General features: G+C 39.0%; 1 protein-coding gene across 1 annotated transcript in view; it reads right to left on the bottom strand.

Moving 5' to 3' along the window:
- KCNK2 (potassium two pore domain channel subfamily K member 2) overlaps nucleotides 1–24,147 on the bottom strand; it is a 140,916-nt gene that overhangs the window by 86,029 nt on the left and 30,740 nt on the right. The window contains exon 3 of the mRNA XM_075540574.1: nucleotides 8,578–8,695. Within this exon, the coding sequence (XP_075396689.1) occupies nucleotides 8,578–8,695 (118 nt within the window). The remainder of the gene's footprint in view (nucleotides 1–8,577; nucleotides 8,696–24,147) is intronic.

Here is a 24,147-nt window from a genome sequence, read left to right as displayed (position 1 = left end):
TTTCTGGTGGTCACTCATATGTGCTATAAGTCTATAATCTAGGACAAAGAGCGCTGGATTTCAATGCCTGGCAGGGAACAGAGACACGGAAAACGAGATTCTCTTTTTATGCGGGACCTGGACTACATGCCCATTCTTGACTTCAAATTTTCGGGCAATTCCAAGATCACATTTGACAGAGATGACTTTTCTGAAGATTCAAAAGACATTCATGCAAATATTTCAGAAGTCTGCAGAAACACAAGAATGTGTGTTTCTTTTCGGATTGCAAGCAATTTCTAACTGGAGCGCACCTGAGGTATGGATGACTAGCATGTGACCAGGTAATCTTATCACCCAACAGATTAGTGGTCCTCACACGAGGCTACTGGATTCTGTTGGATCAAGGACCCCTGACTCCATGTTCTCCTGCTACAAAAACAGACCTCCGCCCACAAAAACCAAACAAAACAACCGGCCTCACTCCTGCAAAATCACCACCATCATAACTCCCAAATCTCCTAGCCAGACAAGGGCTATAAATGCTAGGTGCTCCCCACAGAACCTATTCAGGGCTAATGCAACATACATACGTACGAAGAGAAGATACTTATCTATTTCATCATCGTCTCAAAGTCAACAATACTATGTGTTCAATAATTCTGTTTTATTGTCAATCAATTTAAAATGTGCACTTTGGAATGCTTCCTTAGTTACTATTACCATTAATGAGATTGTCTTTTCTCTAAGAAAATACAATTTAATTAGAAAATAAATTAAGCCTACACGAAATTTGAATGCTAAGAATCAATAGTAAAAACTCGCGATAGTTTTATTTTCATTAGTTTAAGTGACAAGGAAAGAAACACCGAATCAAGGATTCAAAAGATTGTTTAAGTTTCAACTTCCAATGTTATGCAATATCTGAATTAATGTTACTGCTGTTAGGTGTCATCAGTTTGATTATAACTCATAGTCTCACTGTGTACAACAGTGCAACGCAACGCCTGGTCCCATGGCATCCTCACTGGCCTTGCTATGTTTGAGACCATGATCATCACTGCCGAGGGTCCTTTAAGATGACCCTGTACTTTACCAAGCATGCTGTCCTTCTCCTGGGTCTGGTTTTCCCTGATTAATCAGTCTAAAGTGCATGAGATTAAGTCTCTCCATCCTGGCTTCTTAGGGCTTGCCACCCTCAATTCTTCCAAGACAGATTGGTTCTCGTTCTGTCAGTACATGGTATGTTCATTATTCCTCCACAACACCATGATGCAAGGTGTAAATATAAGGATTACATAGTTTGGGAAAATATTAATCCACTTTAACAAACCGGCAAAAAGAGCAATGCACTGAAATTATACATTTGGATATGAAAAAGGCATGTTGAAAATATTTCCCTTGTAAGCTGCCTAAAAATACTATAACTTTCCTTGAAAACAGGCTTCTAAACTTGAATACACAGGTCCCTGAGAACACTTGGAGACTACTGAACTGCCTTGGCACAATGTGTGCACCAAGCTAATAAAATGGCACCCGGTGCCCCAAACTGGAAGGACGTCGCCCTATGGGGAAATGCTGACTGTCAAGTTCTACAGAGTAGTTGTCTTTATTCAAGCGGTGTCCTGAGGTCCCAAAGCTAAGGAGGAAACACTCTCTTACCCTTTACATTATCTTATTCTGGTGCAGCCATCAGAAGTCCTAGATCTATCGTTTAGGGTTTACATTTCCAAAGCCCATCTTGTCCTTTTATCTGTAATGTATCTGCTGTTAAAACATTACTCTAAATTTTTTTGGTTTAATTTGCATTTTATTCTTTCATCTAGTAAACATCATGGCAAACCGATGAAATGTAGGTAAATGTGGTAAATCTGAGATTATTATCATAGTAGTCTGATCAATAGTTAATTATTGTTAGATGCCCTCTAGGCAATTCTAACTCAGAATGACCCTATGTGCAACAGATCAAACCACTGTCCGGTCCCGCGCCATCCTCATGATCATTATGTTTGAGCCCATTGCTGCAACTGCTGGGTCACTGCATCTCCTGGGTCTCGCTTGGATAGATGCCCAAAGTACGTGAAATGAATTCTCACCATATCCACCTCTAGGGAGCATTTTGGCTATAATTCTTCCAAGAGAGATTCATTTGTTCTGGCAATCCACAGCACATTCACTGTTCTTTGCCAACACCATAATTCAAATACCTCAATTCTTCTCCATCCTCCTTATCCATTGTCCAACTTTCACCTGCATGTGGGGCGAATCAACATACACCATGGCTTGGATCAGGTACACCTAAGTTTCCAAAGTGACATCTTAACTCTTCACCACTCTAAAGCAGTCATAGGCAGAAGGTCGACTCAATGAAATATTTCTTGTGATTTTTTGACTGTGATTTCCATGAACATTGATTGTGAAACCACACACACACACACACACACACACACACACACACACACACACACAAACCCTCGACAGTTTCCACATTTCCTTCATTCACCAAGATGTTTTCTCTTGGTCTACTTGTCCAGATTTTGCTGAAGGATGCAATCCTGGGTCTTCATCAGCAAGTGTCTCAAGTCCTCCTCGCTTTTAGCAAGCAGGGCTGTGTCGTCTGCATATGGCAAGTCGTTTACAAGCCTTCTTCCAGTCTCGATGCAGTGTTCTTAGATTATTTACTCAACATACAGATTGAATTAGTGGAGGGAAAGGACACCAGGCAGAATTCCCTTGTTCTGTTAGTATGACTACCTCTTGCAAGCTAGCAATTGGATCTGAATAATAACAAATTCAAAGCTCCCATGGCTGGTTCAAAATATAGGAAAATGAAACGCACAAACTGGGTAATCTGATTCAATCTCAACATGCAAGTGGTAAAGGAACAATAGTCCTTTGTAAATATGAGAAACGCAATTCCCAAATAAATGTTGTCCTTAAGAGTGAGCACATACTTTGGAATCTTTGTCACTTCAGAACAGAGTAATAGCCATGTTTACATTCTGACATTCAGAAATCAGGATCGTTTAATAAGCCTAAGCAAATTCTGATCCTGGTCTTCCACCTTACTTTCCACTTAGAAAACATTTATTATATTTTAATGCATTCAAGTTACCAGAGGATCTTTCAGTTTACTCTCCTCGTTAAAATACACTCAAAATGAAATACACATTGCTCATTGGATCAAGTTTTGCCAAGACTCAGGCTTTACATGATTTCTTATTGCTGTTAAACTAAGTTAAAATTTAAAGCCCAACCTCCTATGGCACTTTTCAGAAATAAGTGTAACTCCATATTTAATCTCCACCCCTCCACCCCCCATCACAGATCTAACCACTTCTCAGCTTCCCTAGCTCAAGGCATCAGCATCTTCTCATGATGTCATAGCTTTCACTATTGCAGCGACAGTCAAGCCATGACAGTGCAAGAAACTGACAGAGAGCGATGGACCTGATATTACACCATGTGCAAAGTCCTCAGCATTTTCAGCACCCTTTTCTTAATAGTCTAACACAGTTTAGGAATGACTGTCTAAATACTTTGCATACTTTGACTCCTCCCTCTTCATTGTAGTCGTCGTTTTCAACAAGGAGGAAATCCATTGCTATGAAGTCGAGTCTAACCCATTTGGACCCCAACTTCTGGCGATCCCGTGTGTTCGAGAGCTGAACCCTTCCTTGGGGCTTTCTTGGCAGCAATATTTATTACAAGGGATGTTCTTCTGTGGCACCACTGGCTAGATTTGGCCTTCACATTTTTATATCAGTAGAGAGCAGAAGCCATGGTAACATTCAGGGACTTTATTTCAGGAAGACCTGTGGATTCTTGCATCTACATATTACATTTTTTCCTTACCTTCATCTTTCAACTCCAATCATCCCAGTCAGTACACTCATTTCTCTTGCCTGACACACTATGTGGTAAAGGGCTGCAGTAGTCTCCACTTACTCCTCACTGATGGAAGCATCTTGGAATGTCACTTTAACCTGTCACTTCACTGTCCAAAAACCCAGGCTCTGCCTCCATTGCAACAGCTCCAAATCCTCAAAAATTAAATTAAACTAGAGTGTACTCTTCCCGTCGAAGCCCATCAGCAAGATTTCCTGCTACTCCCTTAAATAATTCTGCTCTAATCAAGCACTTATCTTCTAGTCCCCAAATAAATCAAGCTCAGTCCTCTCTGTATGGCTTACCCATGCCACAGACTGGGAAGTATTTTATCCCCTCCCCATCTGTCTGAACGAACACATTTTCTTTAAAGTGCACTGCAAATTCAACTTCTTCAGTTAAGACTCCCTTCCCAGATCTGGCTCACACTGTTCTTTCCGTTTTCCGTATTCGTCTAGCTTCATGCTTCTCAACCTTCCTAATGCCGTGACCCTTTACTACAGTTCCCCATGTCTGCATGTGGGCGGCACTGCCAGGAGATGGGTGGAAGAGTGCTGTCTCAGATCCTACGACCACCAGAAATATGGCCTTAGAAGACCCCTGTGAAAGGGTCATTCGACCCCCCCCAAAGGGGTCAGGACCCCCAGGTTGAGAACCACTGGCTAGCACATAAACCTCCATTGTTCCAACTAACATACTTGTTTCAGATTTTATTTTGTTGGTCTTCAGTTATTTCAGAGCTGTGTAGATTCTGTCTCCCAAATCCGGATTGAAATTGGGTCTGTGTCTTGATCTTCTTGACACTTCTGGCACTGATCCAACAGAAGTGAGTTCTGTTGGCTAGATTTCCAAGGTCCTGACGATGAATCCCTTCAACTACAAACAACCCTCTAGAAAACTTGCCATTGCTAGCTTACCTCTTCATTTCCCCACATGTGTTCTTGATGGCCATAGAAAGCTCCCTTTCCACTTGCATTCCCCTGCTAAATTCCTAACTCTCCTTCTAATCACAACTAGGACAGCACCTTCATCACCCAGCCTCTTACCTCAATATTGGTTAGCTGGCCTCCTGTACCTTCCCACATAATATTCTTAGCTCATAGTGTCAATAATGATACCTCACAGCACACTTGGGAATGGCTGCCAGCCCATTCGCCTTGCTGTTTGATTTATGAGCAACGGAAGGCCGGGGTATACATCTTTTGTCATTACATTAGCACATCTATAATGCTTTACTATTTGCTGCGTAAAAATTAATTGGACATAAAAAGGATTTAGTCAGGTATTTTGCTGAAAGGGCTAAGAATTGAGTATCACGGGTATCAATTTAGTGTCAGAATTGACTGAATGGCAATGGATATTTTGGGGGGTAGTTAATTTCCAATAAATCATAGTTTATGACATTCTGAATGGCTTTTGATTTTTAAATTCAAAGCTCTACGATGTTCCAAGGAGCCTTAATAATGTAGTGGGTTAAACAGCTAATCACAAGGTTGACGGTTCGAATACACTAGCTGCTACACTGGCGAAAGATGAAGCTGTCTGCTCCCTTAAAGACTAACAGCCTCAAAAACCTATGGAGCAGCTATATTCCATTCTATAAGGCTGCTATGAGTCATTGAGAATATGACAAAAACACAAACCTCCTAGAATGTGCATCCTACTAAAGGAGGCAGACAATAGACCAGCATTTGTTCTGACTGAGTTCTGCTCAGAGCTCTGGGGAAAAAACAAATAAACAAACAAACTAATGTTCCTAACATGAGGTGATGCTAGCTTGATCCAAAATAGTGGCCGTTTAAATGGTGAGCAGCAGTTAAATTCTGGATCTATGTTACAGGCTGAACCAATAAGATTGGCTACTGGGCTAGAAGTCAGATATCCTTGAGGGTAAGAAAATAGTCAAGAAGATATTTCAGTCTGTACAAAAGTCAAATGTAAATTTGGAGGCTAAGAAGGATGTGATTTGGGGAAGAACAGGTAGGTATACGAAGAGAGTCTCTGAAATGACATCTTACATTTTAATATGCTAAATATTTTGTCTAACCAAATTTACCTTGGGCATAATGCCAGTGAATGTAAACATGACTTTGGCTTCAAGAATCTACAAAATTGAATAGAACAACCTTGAACAATTGCAACCGATGCAGCTCCATGAAGCATTGCTTGTATCTGACACCCTATAAAGGCAACTGCAATTATTTTTCCCAAATTCTCTCAAGTTCTACTTTTAAATGGCTAATGCAAAGTGATGCTAGTAGTGAACCTTTACATTTTTCATGGTTAAAAAACACGTTAAAGCTCATTAAATTATAATTAGTAGCAATATTTGTAATTACCCTTTGCATATTATAGAATAATGAATTGGATGTCAAGTAAACATTTATGAAAGGGGCTAATTATTTTACCATGTACTAGAAATGATCCAATCCACAGTAAGGAGATAAACCTTGATATAAGAATTTTCAAAAACCCAAAACATAGGATAACGATCCCCACGTGGGCGACCCAGAATAATTTAATCCATCTTCGACTAAAGCCAGAGATGGGACAGTAGGAGATTTGAGCTTTCAAGCGGCTACCTAAACAACCGAAATCATCAGCTACTGTGCTGAAAGGCTATAATTTGGGCTAAAGCTGGTAATAATGGTTTAGTTCTTTTTTTCATGCATTGAAGTATATGTCTGCAAAACTCACTGAATTGGAGGATTCAATAAAAATGAGACTGTTTATAAACATACGATGCAATGGTAAGTCTGCATAATGACTAAGTCTCTTGCAAAATAATTTAGTGGTGGGCATGATGAGTTATAACCTGGGCTTTGAGTTTTCATTGGGCAGAAACTAACCATCCTCACTCATTTGTGAGTGTTTTTCCCTTCCAGACTCTAAGTAGTTTACACAATAAATAGTTATTTCCATAGAAGAAATGGCCAACATGTCTAAGCCCCAAAGTTAACCTGTTATTATGGTTAGAAATCAAGGTTGCCATTCTTCCAAATTTTCACAGCCACACAATTTTTTTTTAACTTCGCTAATGGTAATGCAAGGGCAAACATAGTTTATTGACCTCTTAACTGAGGTAAAATCAACCAACCAAGGTATTTCACTGGGTAGTGACCCCGTGTAAAGAAGCATGACATCAAATACATTTAATGACAGGACGCTACAAATTCCTTTTCACAGGAAGAATTTTCAATGCTATTCTGTCAATTGCCTATGTTCTCTTATGAAGGACTTTGATATGAAGTACTGATTTTAAAATGATAATCTCATAATATATCAATGACATGAAATAATATGATAGAAACTTTTAGAACACAAATTCATTTTCTACAGCCAGAACTTGAAGCCACGAGGGCATCTCTGTCCCTGCTCCTGTGCAGAAGAAGAGCTCCTTTGCACGTAGCTTTCTACCACTTGAAATTTCTTCTTAACTGTGATGGGCCCATTTCTTACCCTTTTTAAAAAGGAACCCTGGTCATTCACCTTTGATGGGCAGGACACCTGTGTTGTCGGAGCCCAGTCAATTTTGACTCCCAATGACCCCAGATGACAGAGTATAACAGCCCCAGTGAATGTCCTTGCTGTATTCTTTATGGGAGCAGATTGGTAAGTCTTTCTCTCATGATGCTGCTCAGCAAGTTCAAACCACCAGCCTTTCAGTTAGCAGCCAAATGCAGACCTGTTTTCACCACTGTGCTCCATTGAGCCTCCTTAATACACCCACAGCCCTTCCCAAGGCATTGCAAACCTGGTTCTCAACTAAGGACCATTGACATCCTCTAAGAGGACGTCTATTTGGACCTGTTCTCTGCAAAATGTTTATTCAGGGTTGGCCGTGAAAAAGGGACCCTTTCCCACTTTTGTTGCTGTTGTGTGCTCGAGTCAATTCCGGCTGATAGCAACCTTATAGGACAGAGTAGAACTACGTCATAAGGCTTCATGTTTACCACAGCACAAGGCCACGTTTCTCTCCCATGAGCTAGAGCGTGGGTCCAAACCATGAGCAAGCACTTAACCACTGTGCCACGAGGGTGCCTCATGTTATTTCAGTGACCCCCTTTTAACTCTGCAACAAAACCCATTCTTAAAAGGTAAAACAGCAAGGGCTTAACTTGTGTTTTGGGGGGTGGGGTTGTTGCTTTTTTCACCCTCACATTTCAGTGTTAATAGTTGTATACATTTGTGTTAAGGGAAAGCTACAACATATAAAAGGCAAGACAAAATAATCCTAATAGACCAGCACATAAGAAAAGGCACAGTCTGCTGAAATGTAATGTTAAAGTTTACAATTGTAAAAAGATGACAGCAAATAAAAACTTCACAAAAGGAATATTGAAATCGTACTCAAACCCTTTCTTGGTACACTTTAAAAGCAAAAACACAACAAAATTAAAGCTCATTAGCCCAGAGAATCATCTATTTCGAGCCGCTTCTCCATATTCCTGTCATTAATAAAATAACTCAATCAAACAGTTCCACCGTTTCATGCAGATTTTAAATTTAACTGAGGACTTTAACCCATAACAGATGCATTCCCATCATTCCCTTGTTCAAGCCTTTAGAACCCAACTTGAAAATCAATTTGCTGAAATCTCATTTTCTAGCTTAAGTAGACCGTTTTGACCAACTGTAAAAAAAATCAAACAAATGAGTTTTAGCTTATAAACTTTACCAAAAGAAAAGACAAAGTAAGCGGTTTCCTACCTATGGTTGTAATAACAGTACCAGCAAAGAAGAAGGAACTTCCCAAATCCCAGTGACTGATTTGATTGGAGGTGTTTCCTAAAGGTAGAATCCCTGCATTTATTGCTGCCACTATTTGCTGCAAGTTAAAAAAGAAGTGTGTCAGTGTACACAAATCACATGGAGGCATCAGACAGCATTCATCCTACCCAGCAATGGCTAATGACACAGAGACCCGGTTTTCATGTTTAGATGTTCCATTTCAAAGACACAATAGAGATTTAAATGTTATGCCAAAGAATGTATCTGATGAGGAATTTATACTTCAAATCAATGACTGGATCCATATGAAAATTACCGTTTTGTACAATATACATTCACAAGATCATCCACTGATCTATTTAATAACTTACTTGAATAAACAACTAAATATAGCAATTATTGTCTAGTTAGCCACCGAGCTAAATTGCAGATAACAAATGACATTTTAAATAATAAAGAGAAGCAGCTTCAAAAAAATTGCTTTGGAAGCGCTAAGCATTTCAAAGTTGAGACACATGCATGCCAGTCTGGGATGCCTCCCACTGTAAAGATTGTGAGTCAACAGAATCCAATAAAAGGGGATGAAAAGCAAAAGCAACCGCAATTCAGTGTCAAGGTTAAATCAATCTATTCCCATCTGGATTCTTGGACTCTCGACCGTCTCTACCTAATCTCTGGTGATGGGAATCTCCCAAGGTGTTAGATCACAAGCAGTCAACAACATGGACCACTAGGATCGGGGGGCTGCTTAGAAAGCACTGGGACACAGACAGATGGCACTAAAGTCTCTACTTGGAGGCAACTTTACCAAGGGGCTTAGCTAATCAGTCCAAGAGGGTGGAGGGACTTTGGGAAGCAGAAAACAGAAGAGAATATGCTAGGGGAAAGACAGTAAAGCAGAGGGACGCAGATTGTTCACTTGGTACAGAAGTCAAGATCAAGAGAGGAGAAGGTCTTGTTTAAAGGTGTAGCCCATTGGGAAGTGGTGGCTAATGACTCTCTGTAAATGGAGGCTCTCTCCAAGGAAGCTACTGCCATTTAAAAATATCTATATTTGTCTTAATCTATAAACTAAATCTTCAATAGCTATGTGCAAAGCTCACTGAATTGTATTGCAATTATTTACACTACCAGTGATATGGGCTCTTGTAAAAAATTAGGAAACTAGAAAGGCATTGTTAACTTTTGAATTGTATCCCCCAAATATGTCCTGTAAATCCTAAACCCTGTACCTATGGTTATAAACTCACTTAGGAATGAGTTCTGTTCTCATGTTAATGAGGATCGTATCAGTGTAGGGTGTGTTTTAAGTCAATTTCTTTTGAGACATAAAGGAAAATATAAAGAAAGGAAATAAGAAAGATTATCAAGGGTTCATGAGGGAGGGGATTCCGGGGAGGGAGGGGGGGGGAAATGAGGAGCTGATGCCAGGGGCTTACATGGAGAGCAAATGTTTTGAGAATGATGAGGGTAATGAATGTACAAATGTGCTTTATACAATTGATGTGCGTATGAATTGTGATAAGAGTTGTATGATCCCCCGGTAAAATGATTTTTAAAAACAAGAGAGAGATGAGAGAATACTGTTGGCATTCCACATGAAGATCACCACTGGGTCAAGGCACAGAAGCTGAAAAAACAGACTCCTTCCCCAGAGCTTGCAGGGAGAGAAAGTCTTTTCCTAGAGTCAATGCCCTGAACTCAGACTGCTAGACTCTTAATAAAAAAGTTTCTGAGGGGTAATCGATCACAATGATCAATGTATTAATCCCCCACCCCATGGGGGCAAACAACAAAAATGTAGATGGAGGGAGACAGTGGAAGATATGAAAATAATAATAATTTATAATTCATCAAGCCATCTCAAGGCTGGGAGGGTGTTGAAGAAGGGGAAAAAGAGGAGCTGATACCAAGGGCTCAAGTAGTAAGAAAATGTTTTGAGAATAATGATGGTAACAGATGTACAAATGTGCCTAATACAATTGATGTGTGGATTGCTGTAAGAGCCCCCAATGAGATAATTTATTAATTTTTTTAAAAAGCAAGGTTCCTGTTTGTTCAAATCATCCATTAGTAGTATTTCTGTTATAACAGTGCCTGATAACTAAGCACAAAGAGAGCAATGAAAAACTCCCAAATTAAAAAATGGAGAGATAACTCAGTAAAGTATCTACTTCTGGTAATAATCCTCTACGCAGTTACATCAATGAAGTTTATGCAATATCTTTTATTCTTAAGTAGTTTTGTTCTATATGTAGTTTTTCCTTGTCATTAGCATATTTACTTAGCTATAACCTCATGCGTGGGTACATCATTATAAAATACATGTTTTTTATAAAGGATTATTTGTGTTTGTTCATTTTTTGTATCTATATATTCCATCGAGAGATCACTAAAAATAAAATTACAAGTATTTTAAATACCTACTTTATAACAGTCAATGCTATCCAAGAAGGGGATATCAATTGATAATTGTCCTACTCTTAGACAATTGACAGTTACTTAGTAATATTGCCTGTGATATTTAGGGTATTTCATGTTTACTGACATACACTGCTACAGTTATTTATCCCTTATTATTAAAAATGTTAAACATTAATGCTTCCTTTTCTTCTATTAAATGCACATGACTACACATATACATACATATGCATAGCATACAGTGAAGCTAATTTGGGGGTAAGTGATTCTATTTATCTGACTCTTTTTGTAAACTTTAATAACAAGCAAGGTAGATAGCTCTTCATCATCTTTCTTTTAATAAACAGCCATTGCCATTATTGCCACCTTCATAGACTTAAGATATTTCTATTAATGTAAAACATGTGAAATCCATAAATTAATTTAAAATACATATATAATCAAACTTCCCATGAATGGACATGGTATGAATATCCATTTGTGGAGTCCTGCTTAAGATCTTAAAATAGAACGTTCTTATATTTCATATAGGTCTGGAATGTTATAATAGGTAACAGAGTTCTTCCGTTTGAAATGATACCCGGCTGTTACTGCGGCTTCTACAACTAAGTGTCCCCATTCTCTGAACCAGCCTTTCTCAGACTTTGTCTCACAAATCTTTATAGTCTTAACTGTTGAAGACCTCAAAGCACTTTTGTTTATGTAGGTTATAACTAGTGAATTTTGCTGTATTTGTTTGATTGTATAATTATTTTAATAATTAATTTATGTAAAGTAAAAATAAATCCATCATATTGTGACCTTAATAGTCTACTTTTATCAACATAATTAAATTTTATATGAGAAACAAATATTTGGTAAGAAGGCATCATACTGTGTGTTTGTAAATCCCCAAATAAATGATAGCTAGATGATCATATACATTTGTGCATTTAAACTGCTGCAAAATCACATCATGTAACCTCCATTATACTCCTGGGAAAATTGAAGTGATAAAGGCAAAAACATCTTAGAATTAAGAAAATAGTTTTAACTTATCAAATCTCTGGGAAATTTGGTATCAAGGACCACATTCCAAGAAATATCACTTTCTGTTGAACTCATTATTTATGGTGAACAATCCTATTTTATTTTTCACTTGAAATACTCCAATAAGTAAGCATATAGCTTAAAGTAATATTTTAATCACTTTATTCCAATATCCCAGGAGCTATGTTCATTACTTTTCATTTCCTATTGCATTGGCCAGTACCCAGAACAATGTTTGAAAACAAGCAAACCAAACCAGAAACTAATGATAGGCAATGGCTTTACTTTTACCACAGAAAATACTCAACAGTTTGGGCATTTTATCATTAAATAAACTGGCAGTATCTCACAAAAAAGGGCATAGAACTAAATAAATTATAAGAACCAGCAAATATAAATAACTATTAATAAAAGTTTATAAAAATAGAATGTCTTGGGAAGTATTTTAAAATAGCAATAGATGTACGAATGATGTTTCTCTCTAAAATATAGAGAAATACAAAATAGCTGCTTAAGAATAAACTAAATATAAAGTGATTGGTTCCCAAGAACTCTAGTGCATTCACTGACTGCAGCTGAAGAAAGGTCATGCTGCGTACATGTGAGGGATGTGCACAGTCCTTCCGCTGCTACCAGCGACTCTGGGAGGAGCCCCTTCACAGTGAATCAGCATGGAGACCCGCACGGACCCATGGCACGCGAGGGCTGAGGTACAAGCACGGGCATCCCTAGCCTTTTAACTCTAAGGTAATGCGTCCAGTTAAACTCAGAGGAAGAATTTAGAATGTAAGTGCACCTGAAGCATACGTCTACAATGTGCAAAAATCTCGTCAACACACGGATGCATTCAAAAAGTGCTCACCAAGTCCCTGTGGTGCTAGGCAATAGGGAGACAGTAACAAAGTGACAAAATGAGTATTTAGATGGAAAAAGATAAGACCAGTCTTTAGGCTTCTTCCCAGTAAGTACGATTATTTTATTGACGAGAAGCAATATACTTGTTGCAACGACATGATTTTAGAAAATCTTCATGCCCTCCGCCATCATTTTAGCCTATTCTTGTGCTTGTCAATAATGAAACACAAAGTTTCCAAAACACTTAGAAAAGCAAATACAGACCTATAATCAGAAAAGAGCAGTGTTTGGCAATGTGTGGGTTGTAAATTGTTATCACAGACCTGTGATTATTGAAACAGAGGCTTGAGATGGAACTAGGAGTAAGTCAAATAACCATGAGAATGAGGTCCTTTCTCAGGAATATGCGTGTGTATTTATTTTCTTCTTTTTTTGGGGGGGGGGGAGTACAATATCTTGGTCCACATTGGCAGGAAACTGCCATGTCCTTGATCTGCTGTGTCAGGGCATACCACGACCTAAAATTCTGTCAACATCAACTCAAGCTATCAGGGCCCCCACCCAATATTTTCATAAGAAACATTCCTAAATGCACCATTGTGTCCCTCCAGTAGCATGTTCATGTCATCCACAATGAAAAATCACTTGTGAAATAAGTTAAATTGCTTAGGATAAGATAAGGAGATGGTGGATGCTAGGTTTACATCTTAAGATTTGGTGTGTTAACCTGCTAATCACAAGGTCTGTGCCTCCAACCCACAGACTTATCCTTGTGAGAAATGCATGGCTTTCTGCTTCTGTAAAGGTTTAAACCCTTAGAAACCCACTGAGGCAGTTCACCTCTGTCCGGCAGGGAGGTGTGAGCCAGAGTGGACTGGGCGACAGTGCGTTTGGTTTGAATTTAAAGGACCAATAGGAAGAGCTTCCAAACTTAAACTGAGAAGTGGTGAGAGCTCATCTTAGTTGGATTTACCATCCGTTTTGTTCTTTAGTTTATAAGCAAGCAGAGAAGGAATGCTGAGTGAAAGAAATGGAACATGTGGTTCAATGAAAGGGCAAGGGCTTAAATGTTAAGAAATAGAGCCCCAACAGGCATCCACTCTTGGAAATGATGAAGATAATTGGTGAGATAATTATGTCAGACTTTAGTTTCCATGACAATGACTTTAGAATCAAAGTTCACAGAGTTCTGTGAATTTGTACATTTTTGAATTGTAAGAAGTTGATGTCTCAAAGTCATCTTGCATTTGGAATTATATTCAGCTTTAACACTCAATGCTGATAAGACACACTAAGTTGTCGTCCTGGTAGAACGGCACAGACTTGCAATTCAAGGCAAAAACGTTCATGAAAATCTTCGCTTAGGGTCAAGGCCAAGGAACAACTTCTCCTTGTGGGAGAAAATATTTAAATGACTTTTTAATTTCCAGGGAAGAAAAAGACATCCAACATTGAGCCACCTCAAGAAAACCTGCAAGGATTGTTTTCAGAGGAGGTAGAATTGGGGGGTGCTAAACTAGAAGTGACACCAAAAGTTGGAATTTCTTGTCCCTGCCGCCCAACCTCAGATGCTCACGTTCACCAGAACAATACAGAATGTTCTGAGTAGTTTCCACAAATTGCTCCTCTGTTAATATCATCATCAGAATTTCATTAAAATATGTTTTGCTGTTGGTTTTAGTTGCTGTTGGGTCAATTCTGATCCATGTGTGCAGAAAAGAACTACGCTGGTGTCCAAGTGCTGGGGCCTTAGGAAGCAGATGGTCAGCCTTGTCCTCCTGTTTGCCTGGTGTAGGTTCAAAACACCAACCTTTCAGCTAGCAATCAAGGCACTGAATCTTTGTGCCACCTAGGAGCCACCTTGACATTATAATCAAGATGTCATTAAAATATGTCACCACATCTATAATCCTAAACTTAAGCACACATTAAAAATTGGGGGAAAAAAAAACAAGTGATGTAAAAAAAATTGTGAACCACTAGAAAAGGCACCTATTGGAGCAATAAGGTATATGTGCTGGTTCAATGACAACTTTCATTAACTCGATAATGAAAATTACTCTCATGTCTTCTCCCTTTAGAAGGAAAATTCTTTGAATAAACTGGCACAATGGCCAAATCCAGTTATAATTATACTAATACCTGCAAAATTACAGTTTTTCAAATAGTACCATAAGTCTCCTCTTGCCAAATGTATCTGTGAGGTACAATTATAGCTCTTTCTTTGACACTATTCCCTCGTGGGGAGCCAGTTTCACCTTGAGAGGAGGCTAGTTTTTAAGGAACAAGCCAAGTTGCATATTCATCACACTGCATCTAAGCATGTAAACCATGCAGACAAAATTATTTCAGAAAACTGGAAGAATGCATAATAAGGAGAACAAAATAATATGTGATGGTCTTATTGTCAAAGAATCTCCTGCAATAATACACTGGTATATATCACTACAATTTACAATCATTTCCCATCAATAATATGCAGCCATTTATGAGTATCATTGCCAAAGGTTGCAGGCTCCTCAGGCATCTCATTGTTAACAGTCTGGCCATATGTCAATAGCATGCTTTTCTAAGACCAGAAGATGGTTGTGAAGTGCTTCGGAAGGTCCTACTGATAAAACCAGCGTACCTCACAATGGCTGTTTGCTCTTCTAGACTTGGAATTCACACACAGCACTAGCGTAGCCAAGAGAGCCTTGAAGGGACTTGTATGATTCAATGAAGACTACCTGGGGACTCGGCATTTCCTCGGGTTTGGGGTTTTTTTGGGAGGAGGGCTGTTTTCTGTTAATTGATTTTATTTTTATACTTATATAGAACTTTATTCATGGATATCATTTGCAAGAGAAACCCATTCTCTCAAATTAGTAAGAAATAGCAGTCAATCATTGGGGTTGATCAATGTTAAATTGGCTTCATCCAGGTAGTTGCCATTTGGGAATTTATTGTGCACTTACAATAAATGTCCTTCATGTCACTGAGAATGAGGACCAGAAACTAGACTCACTCACCCTCCTCACCTGTGTTTCCTTCCAGACTACTCTGCAAAAGATAGCAATTTCATTGGCTTCCTCCCACGACATGATATTTCCGTGGAATTCCATTTGGTACCACCCATAGCCCACTAAGAGAGGAAATAGCTTCTTAAAAACCATACTAGATTAATACACTATTCCTCAAGAACGCTCCATAGTGACTTTCCAACTAATGAGCCTGCTATGTTGAACCATATAAAATCACCAATGTTTGTGCAAGTTTACCCTAAAAACATAGCCAGGCTATATCAATGTACAAAAGAATTAATTGAATTTGTGTTTCCACAAACACTGCGCAACAGCATGTTAAAGTTCATTGCAGCATGATATTTATTATTGCATTATTAAAGGTTATTCCAACTGCTAATGACACATTAATCAATTTTGATCTTGTTGGTATTCTGCTGTGAAGCATATGTTCTTTTTAGATTAAGTTAAGCCCTATACCTGCTGAGAATATCATTCTCAGGAAACATGAACTGACTGCTAAATCTTCATTGAAAATTCAAATTGTGTTCCATGTTTACATATATTTGTAAAACTCAAGTACATTAATATTTAAGATGGTTAGAATGTCATTAGAGTAAAATTTGTTAACTTACATATATTCATTATCAAATATTCCTTATTTACTGTCTAATCTCTAGTTTGGTAAGTGAATACAAGACATTACCTGTAACTCAGTTTTGTAGAGCTTCTTGAGTACTGGAGGATAAAACTCCACAATTAAAGTGATCATGATACATATATGTCTTGACAGATATAATACAGTTAATTTGTCACTTGATTTATTTTAAATAACACAAGCTAGTCAGATTATCTTTATTTTTCTACATCAACTATTTTTAATTGTTTAGATGTATTTCTAATTTCATATGGAGGGGAAAAATGGAGTCATGCATTTGCATATTTTATAGAGAGCACAAATGATTAAATTATGCTATATTTAGAGTCTGGTAAAGAAGCAGGCTTTCAAGATTTCCTGAGGGTATAACTTTAAGTGAGAAAGCTAATATCCAATGGTGTTTTTTAATTTATTATTTATGTTAGGAACAATTTAAATAAAAATATATCTCATGTTTTCTTAAAAGGCATTCAAAATCCTTGAATATGTGTCCAGATAACACATAAGCTAAATTTGATGATACATTAGAAAAAAAATATATATATATATATATATACCCGTTAATAAAAAAAAAACAATTTGTATTCCACACATCTGACTGCAACACACAAATCTAAAAGTAAACATCTCACTTACTTTCCACACCTTTTCTTCTATTTAGAGACTATGCACTGCATGCGAGGGCTATTTTTATAAAGACTAGTGAAGTGTGTGGTTATTTTCTTGCTCATTTGTAAGTGTACACTTGTTTCCTATTAGTAGAAGCAAAAGCTTAAAGTCCAAGAAAAGGAGCAACCGAAAGCAGAGGGTAGGTGTTATCAACAGTGGTAAAAGCAAGAGACAATCTGCTGAGTATTTGTCAATCTTTCCTTAGTATTTCTATTTGAAAAGCTTTTTAAATCATTTTTTGAAAATTTCCCAATGTTATATATATTATTATAAATTTGGAAAATTGTGATTAAAAAGGGCAAAAAATCACTCATAATCCCTAACATCATTTTGGGGTAACATAAACATATTCAATTTTCTTTAAAAGCTATAATCATAAACGCAGAAATCCTGGTGGCTAAGGGAATAAGTAATTCACTGCTAACCAACATGTTGGTGGCTCAAACTCACTCAGTGACTCAGCAGACCTGGAAATATGCCCCCTTAAAGCCTGTGGCCCACAAAACCCTAAGACAGCAGTTCTGCTCCATTACAGGGTGGCTTTGAGTCAGAATTGACTCGATGGCACATAACAATAAGTTATAAAATCTGCCTTCTAATATTTTCACACACCCCATAGCATTTTTGTCTTTAAAATGATTGTCAAATAACCACAATTTCTCACATCATGTCCATAACCATTCCTGTATCAATGAATGCATTTGTATGATGACATCCAAGGGGAGGCTGTGTAACTAACTATAGAGTTGTTATACAGTAGGGTTATACTTCGGACAAGGACTGAACTTGAAACACTGACACTCTATGAATCTTTGAGTCTTATGAGAGGTATGCACTTACATAAGACTTTGTATTTACCAGGATGAAACCTACTCAAAATTCCAGAGCCCTTGTAACTCTGAAGAAGACGGATCAAAAAGCAGACATAGGAAAGCCAAGACACTGAAACTTTACCAGACCCAACTATGCACTATTCCAAGCCTTCATAGACTACTGTTATGGTATGGAATATTAGAATTCTATGGGAATGTCACAGCAACACATAAGTCATTACAATGCAACAAACTGACAGACAAGTGGTGCCAGCTGGGTGTTCACCCAAAATGAACAGGTTTCAGAGGAGCTTCCAAACTAAGAACAGACAACGGAGAAGGAATCTGCTGCCCACTTTGGAGAAAGCAGCTTCTGAAAACATTATGCATAGAAGCAAAATGAAAGATGCCAAAGGCCAAATGAATGGAAAGAGGATAGTGCCTGAGGATGGGCCCCTGAGGTTAGAAAGCACGCCAACGGTGACTGGGAAGGAGCTGCTTTCTCAGAATGGAGTTGGCCGCGGAGGAATGAATGGAGTAGAGATTGTGGGAACAGAGCCGTCAGGATGTTCATTTTCTGATGGAGTACAACGCAAGGTGAGAAGAAACAACTGCCAAAAATCTAATAATAGGAACTTTGAACGTATGAATCTAGGACAATTGGAAGTCATCACAAAGTAAAATGGACCTCGAAAAGATCACTCTCCAAGGCACTCATGAGCGTAAATGATCCGGTGCTGGACATTGTGAATGAGCAAGTCTTATGGGTGACTATGGCAGGAGGGACTCTGTCCAGAAGAATGGTCTCGCGTTCATTGCCAAAAAGCAAATTACCAGGTTGATCTCGAATTGCAATGCTAAAAGTGAAAAGATGATATATTTCCCATCCAATCAATATAATTTTCATTCAAATTTTCTGCACCAATCACTAAAATTAGTTACGAAGAAAACTGCAGAATTCTACCAACATATTCAGTCTGAAATTGATCAAACACGTAATCAAGATGCATTAATAATTATTGACTATTTGAATGCAAAAGTTGAGAACAAAGAGGAAGGAACAGTAGTTGGGAAACATGGTCTTGGTGATAGAGACAAAGCTGGAGATTGCATGATGGAATCTTGCAGAACCAACGCCCCACTTTGTACCAAATAACTTTTTCAACAATACCGAGTGGAATGCACAACTTCATTTGACTACATCTGTGGGAAGATTCAATGGAGAAGTGCAATATTAGCAGCTAAAACCAGGCCAGGGGCTGACTGTGAAACAGACCATCAATTGCTCACATCTAAATACAAGTTGCCTGAAAACCGTGCAGTGTTTCGTTCTGTTGTGCACTAGGTCACTACAGGTTGGGAGCAATTTAAGGGCACCTAAAAACAACAGCATGTACAGGTTGAAGCTGAAGAAAATGAAAACAAGTCCACAAGAACTAAAATACCCCCTGGAGTCCATTCCACCTGATTTCAGAGCATCTCCAGAACAGATTGGCTGCCCTGAACACTAATGACAGAAAACCCAATGAACTATGGAAGACACCAAGGACATCATTCATGAAGGAAGAAAAGGTCATTGAAAAGAAAGACTGTAAAGATTGAACTACTGAATTGTGTGATGTGTGGATAAAGTGCCAATAAAACTTTAATAAAAGAAAAAAAGACAGGAAAGAAAAATGAATATCAGAGGAGACTCCGGAACTTGCTGTTAATCATGGAGTAACTGAGGCAAATGGAAGAAATGATGAAGTCAAAGAGCTGAACAGAAATGTTCAAAGTGAAGCTTAAGAAGACAAATTCAATTATAGCGGAACGTTAAAGACCTACAGTTAGAAAACCATAAAGGAGGAACACACTTAATGTATCTTAACCTGTAAGAACTCTAGAAAAAATGCAAACCTCAAGTTGCAATATGGGAAGATTCTATGGGCAAAATAATGCATGATACAGGAAACATCAAAAGGAGATAAAAAGATTACACAGAGTCCCTCTACCAAAAAGAACTAGTCGACAACACCATTTCAAGAGGTAACATATGAGTAAGAATCAATAGTACTGAAGAAGTCCAAGCAGCACTGAAAGTGGTAGCCAAAAATAAAGCTCCAGGAATTAAGGGAATATCAATTGAAGTGCTTCAACAAGCTGATGAAGCAATGGAAGCCTTTATTCACCAATGCCAGGGAATTGGGAATGCAGCCAATTGGCCAACTGATCTGTAAAGATCATATGTGTTCCCATTACAAAGAAAGGGGTCCCACCAGAATGCTCAAATTATTAAACAATATCATTACTATCCCATTCAAGTACATTTTGGTTGATGATCATCCAATAACGATTTTAGCAGCACATTGACAGGGAGCTGCCAGAGGTTCAGGCTGGATTACGAAGAGGACTTGGAACAAGGGCTACCATCACTGATGTCAGATAGATCTTTGCTGAAAGCAGAGAATACCAGAAAAAGAGTTTACTTATGTTTTATTGAATATTCAGAGGGATCTGACTTTGTGGACCATAACAAACTATGGATAGCCTGACAAAGAATGGAAATTCCAGAACACTTGGTTTTGTTCCTGAAGAATGAGTACATGATCAAGAGGCAGTTGTCAACAGAACAAAGCATACTACTTGGTTTAAAATGAAGGAAAGGTGTGAGTCAGGGTTGGATCTTCTCATCATATGTATTCACTCGGTGGGCAGAGAAAATAATCAGGCTAACTGGTTTATATGAAGAAGAATGTGGCATCAGGGGTGGAGGAAGGCTTATTAACAATCTGTGATATGTAGATGCAACCTTGCTTGCTGAAAATGAGGAGGACTTGAAGTAATTGCTAATGAAGATCAAAGAGTGCCACCTTCATTATGAATTACAACTCGGTGTAAGGAAAACAAAAATCTTCACTCAAGACTGGTAGTTAGGTACTCTCCTGTCAACATACAAAGAGGTGGAGGCTAGCCTATCAATTAGATCTCAGCTTGATGACCTCACTTGGAGGAGTGACGGAGAGAAGTGGCTCACTGGAGGCCAGACACACTCTCTGCTACACACTCCTGTTGCCAAGCTACCTGGAGCTACGCTGATAGGGCCTGTATTAGTCTGGGCACTTTAAAGAAACAAAGCCACAGAAACTCATGTAGAAGAATCAGTTTTATATAAAGGTTAAGGTTGTATCAAGAAAACATCCCAACCCAGTGCTGCCCAAGCCCACAAATCAACATTAACCCATTAACCCATATGCGCAACACCAATCCACAAAGTGCCCCTTCATCTCACAAAACACACACACAATGATGCCAACTGCAGGAAGAAAGCCAAATCAGTGAACATGGAAGCATCTCAGAGCTGGCAAGGGTCTCCACACAGTTCCAGCACCCAGGGCTGCATCAGGGTAGGTCCATGCGGCTTCTCCTTGGGGATGTCTTGCAGGAAGTAAGCCCTGCCAGCTGAAGCAGGGAACTGGCCAAGGCAACTGCACCCTGGTCCGACCATTACAAAGCAAAAGACCCAAGAACTCAAAAGGCGAGGCTCATCAAGCCATTTATCTCTCTGCCCTTCAATTAACCCCACATGTGTTTATCAGCCAGGTTGGTACAATAAACTAACTACCTCAGAGCCTGAGGCCTGGAGCTGTTTGCAGCACCTAGGTGGAGTGGGATTAGTAAAAGAAAATGTTTAAAATGGATAGAACAAGATGTGGAGCGAGAAGATAGAAATCAGCAGTGGGCAAGCGGAAGTGAAGCAGTTAAATGTTGTTTCACTAAGAAGAGATGGTTCTAGAATAATATAGGCATTTATGACAAGGTCTAGTCACTCTATTTATCCAAGAAGTTCTTTTAAAAAGAGGTTATCCTTAAAATAAGGTTGAGTAGGCAGATGATTGAGATCAAGGAGGCATGTCACTTAAGACAATATTTTTTACCACTTTGACTAAGGCGTGCCACCCTAAACAAGAGTTTATTCATGTACTGTTTGCAAGGTCTAGTGTGCTGAACTGAGAAGAAATAGATTCACGTCAAAATGCGCCAAAGGGAGTGTGATGGTCAATTCTCTCATTCAATATATCTCCAAAGCTCAATTTCAATTAAGCTTCTCCCAACACTCTTATTGATGCTTGTTACTTTGATTTTCAATACACTAAAGATGATTTTCCATAACTGACCAATATTTAAAATAAAGACGTCTTATGCTTATATGCATGTAATTGCCGGAAGGACAGTGAAGGAAATGGTCCAAGTTTCCAAAGAAAGGCACTCCTTTATTCTTACAACGGGTTTTTGAAAAATAATGGGGTTTTTTTGTTTGTTTGTTTGTTTTTTGCTTTCCCTTGCCATTCCTGAACAGGTAATTAAAGAAAAATCATTGCAAGGACTGAAAATCTCACGATCGCTACATACACGTACAACCAACAAAGCAGGCATTACATAATTTGTACTTGAACAATAAAACTTTGTTGTTGTTGTTGTTAGGTGCCACCAAGTTCGTTCCAACCCATAGAGTTCCTATACACAACAGAATAAACACTGCACCGTGTATGCCAGCCTCATAATTGTTCCTACTCCTGAACCCATGGTTTCAACCACTGTGTCAATCCATTCTTCTGAGGGCCTTCCTCTTTTTCCACTGCCCCTCCCGTTACCAATGGGATGTCCTTCTCCAGGGTCTCTCCTGTCAGTATGTCTAAAGTATGTAAGAGGAAGCATTGCCATCCTGGGTCTAAAGAGCACTTACTACAGCACAAATGAATCATCAGGAAAGCAAAACATGCTTATACCTTCTGATCATTTCTGACAGACGGTCCTTTGTTTGAGGCCCCATAAAAAGTATATCTCTCTCTCTTCAACTGAGCTGACTCATTCCCATTAATCAGTCTTCAAGGAATCTCAGTACTTTCGGATTCCAGGTAAAACTTTCAATACAATGCGGAGTAAGTTTACCAATGTTGTGCTAACGTTATATAGAAAAGGGGAAGCCTTGCAAAACTGCTGATTCTGTTTGTATCCCTTGGCTCGATGACACCAAATCAAGGAGGTAAAAATAATATATGAATAACTTCCCCAAACACAGTGATTCCTACCGTCTGCCTCGGCGGCTTAGCTTTCCTCTCAGTGCCCCCTTTCTCAATTGCACCCCATACCCTCACCAGTTACAGCAAATATTAAACTAGTTGAGATCTTTTCTCTGTTTAGAAAAAGAGAAACAAAGCAGGATTTCTTTTTGTTTGTTTGCTTGGGGGTTTTGCAGTTTTAAGGCCACAGGAAAGACGGTCGCCGTTTGACGTCTGTCCAGTAGTTATTACCCCCAAATGCAATTAAACCCTTCCCTCTGGCACTGCAAGCTGACTTGGGAGTGTCACATCACAGCCATAAGGCTGCAGATAAGCCAGGCACCTCTCCTCATGTTTTCTACATTACTCACTCACCGAGATACCAATTCAGAGCACAGTAACCCATCAAAGGGAACATGCCTTGAACTGTACAGGAAGATATGGGTCTTCTCTGCTCACAGGCCAGGAATATATGATTCGATTGCCAGGCCATTCTCCAATACACGGTGTCTAATGCCTGGAAGAACACCAAGTTGGGTGACGGATTTATAGTGCCCATTGCTACGCCTGCCCACAAAGCCCAATACCCCCCAGAATACATCTATGCTGGTGAAAGGAGAGGGAAATGTCTCCGGAAAAGGCCAAGAGGAATGAGAAATCACGATACAGCAGCAGAGGTCCAACAGAGTTGTGAAAGGGGAAGCGTGCTGGCATTGGAAGATGACTAAATACGTCTCTATCTCACTGTTCGGAGTTAGTCTCCTGTAGATTGGTGTGCATGGTTAACATGCTTGCTTGGTGGCTAAACAAATGACTGAAATTTCAAGCGGCTTGGGAGAAAAAAATAGTGATCTATTTCAAAAAGCACGCTGTTGTTTCTAGGTGGTGTCCAGTTGGTTCTCACTCAGCGTGGTCCTGTGTACAAGAGAACAAAACACTGCCTGGTCTTGCATCAGTCCCATCACAATTGTAGCTTGGTTTGAGCTCATGGTCGTAGCCACCATGTCAATCCATCCTGCTGAGGCTCTTCCTCTGCTCCTCTGACTTTCCACTGGGATCTG

This window comes from Tenrec ecaudatus, chromosome 1 (assembly GCF_050624435.1).
Source record: "Tenrec ecaudatus isolate mTenEca1 chromosome 1, mTenEca1.hap1, whole genome shotgun sequence".
NCBI lineage: Eukaryota > Metazoa > Chordata > Mammalia > Afrosoricida > Tenrecidae > Tenrec > Tenrec ecaudatus.
Note: the sequence above shows the minus strand (reverse complement) of the source record. Positions and strands in the feature narration are given on the sequence as shown.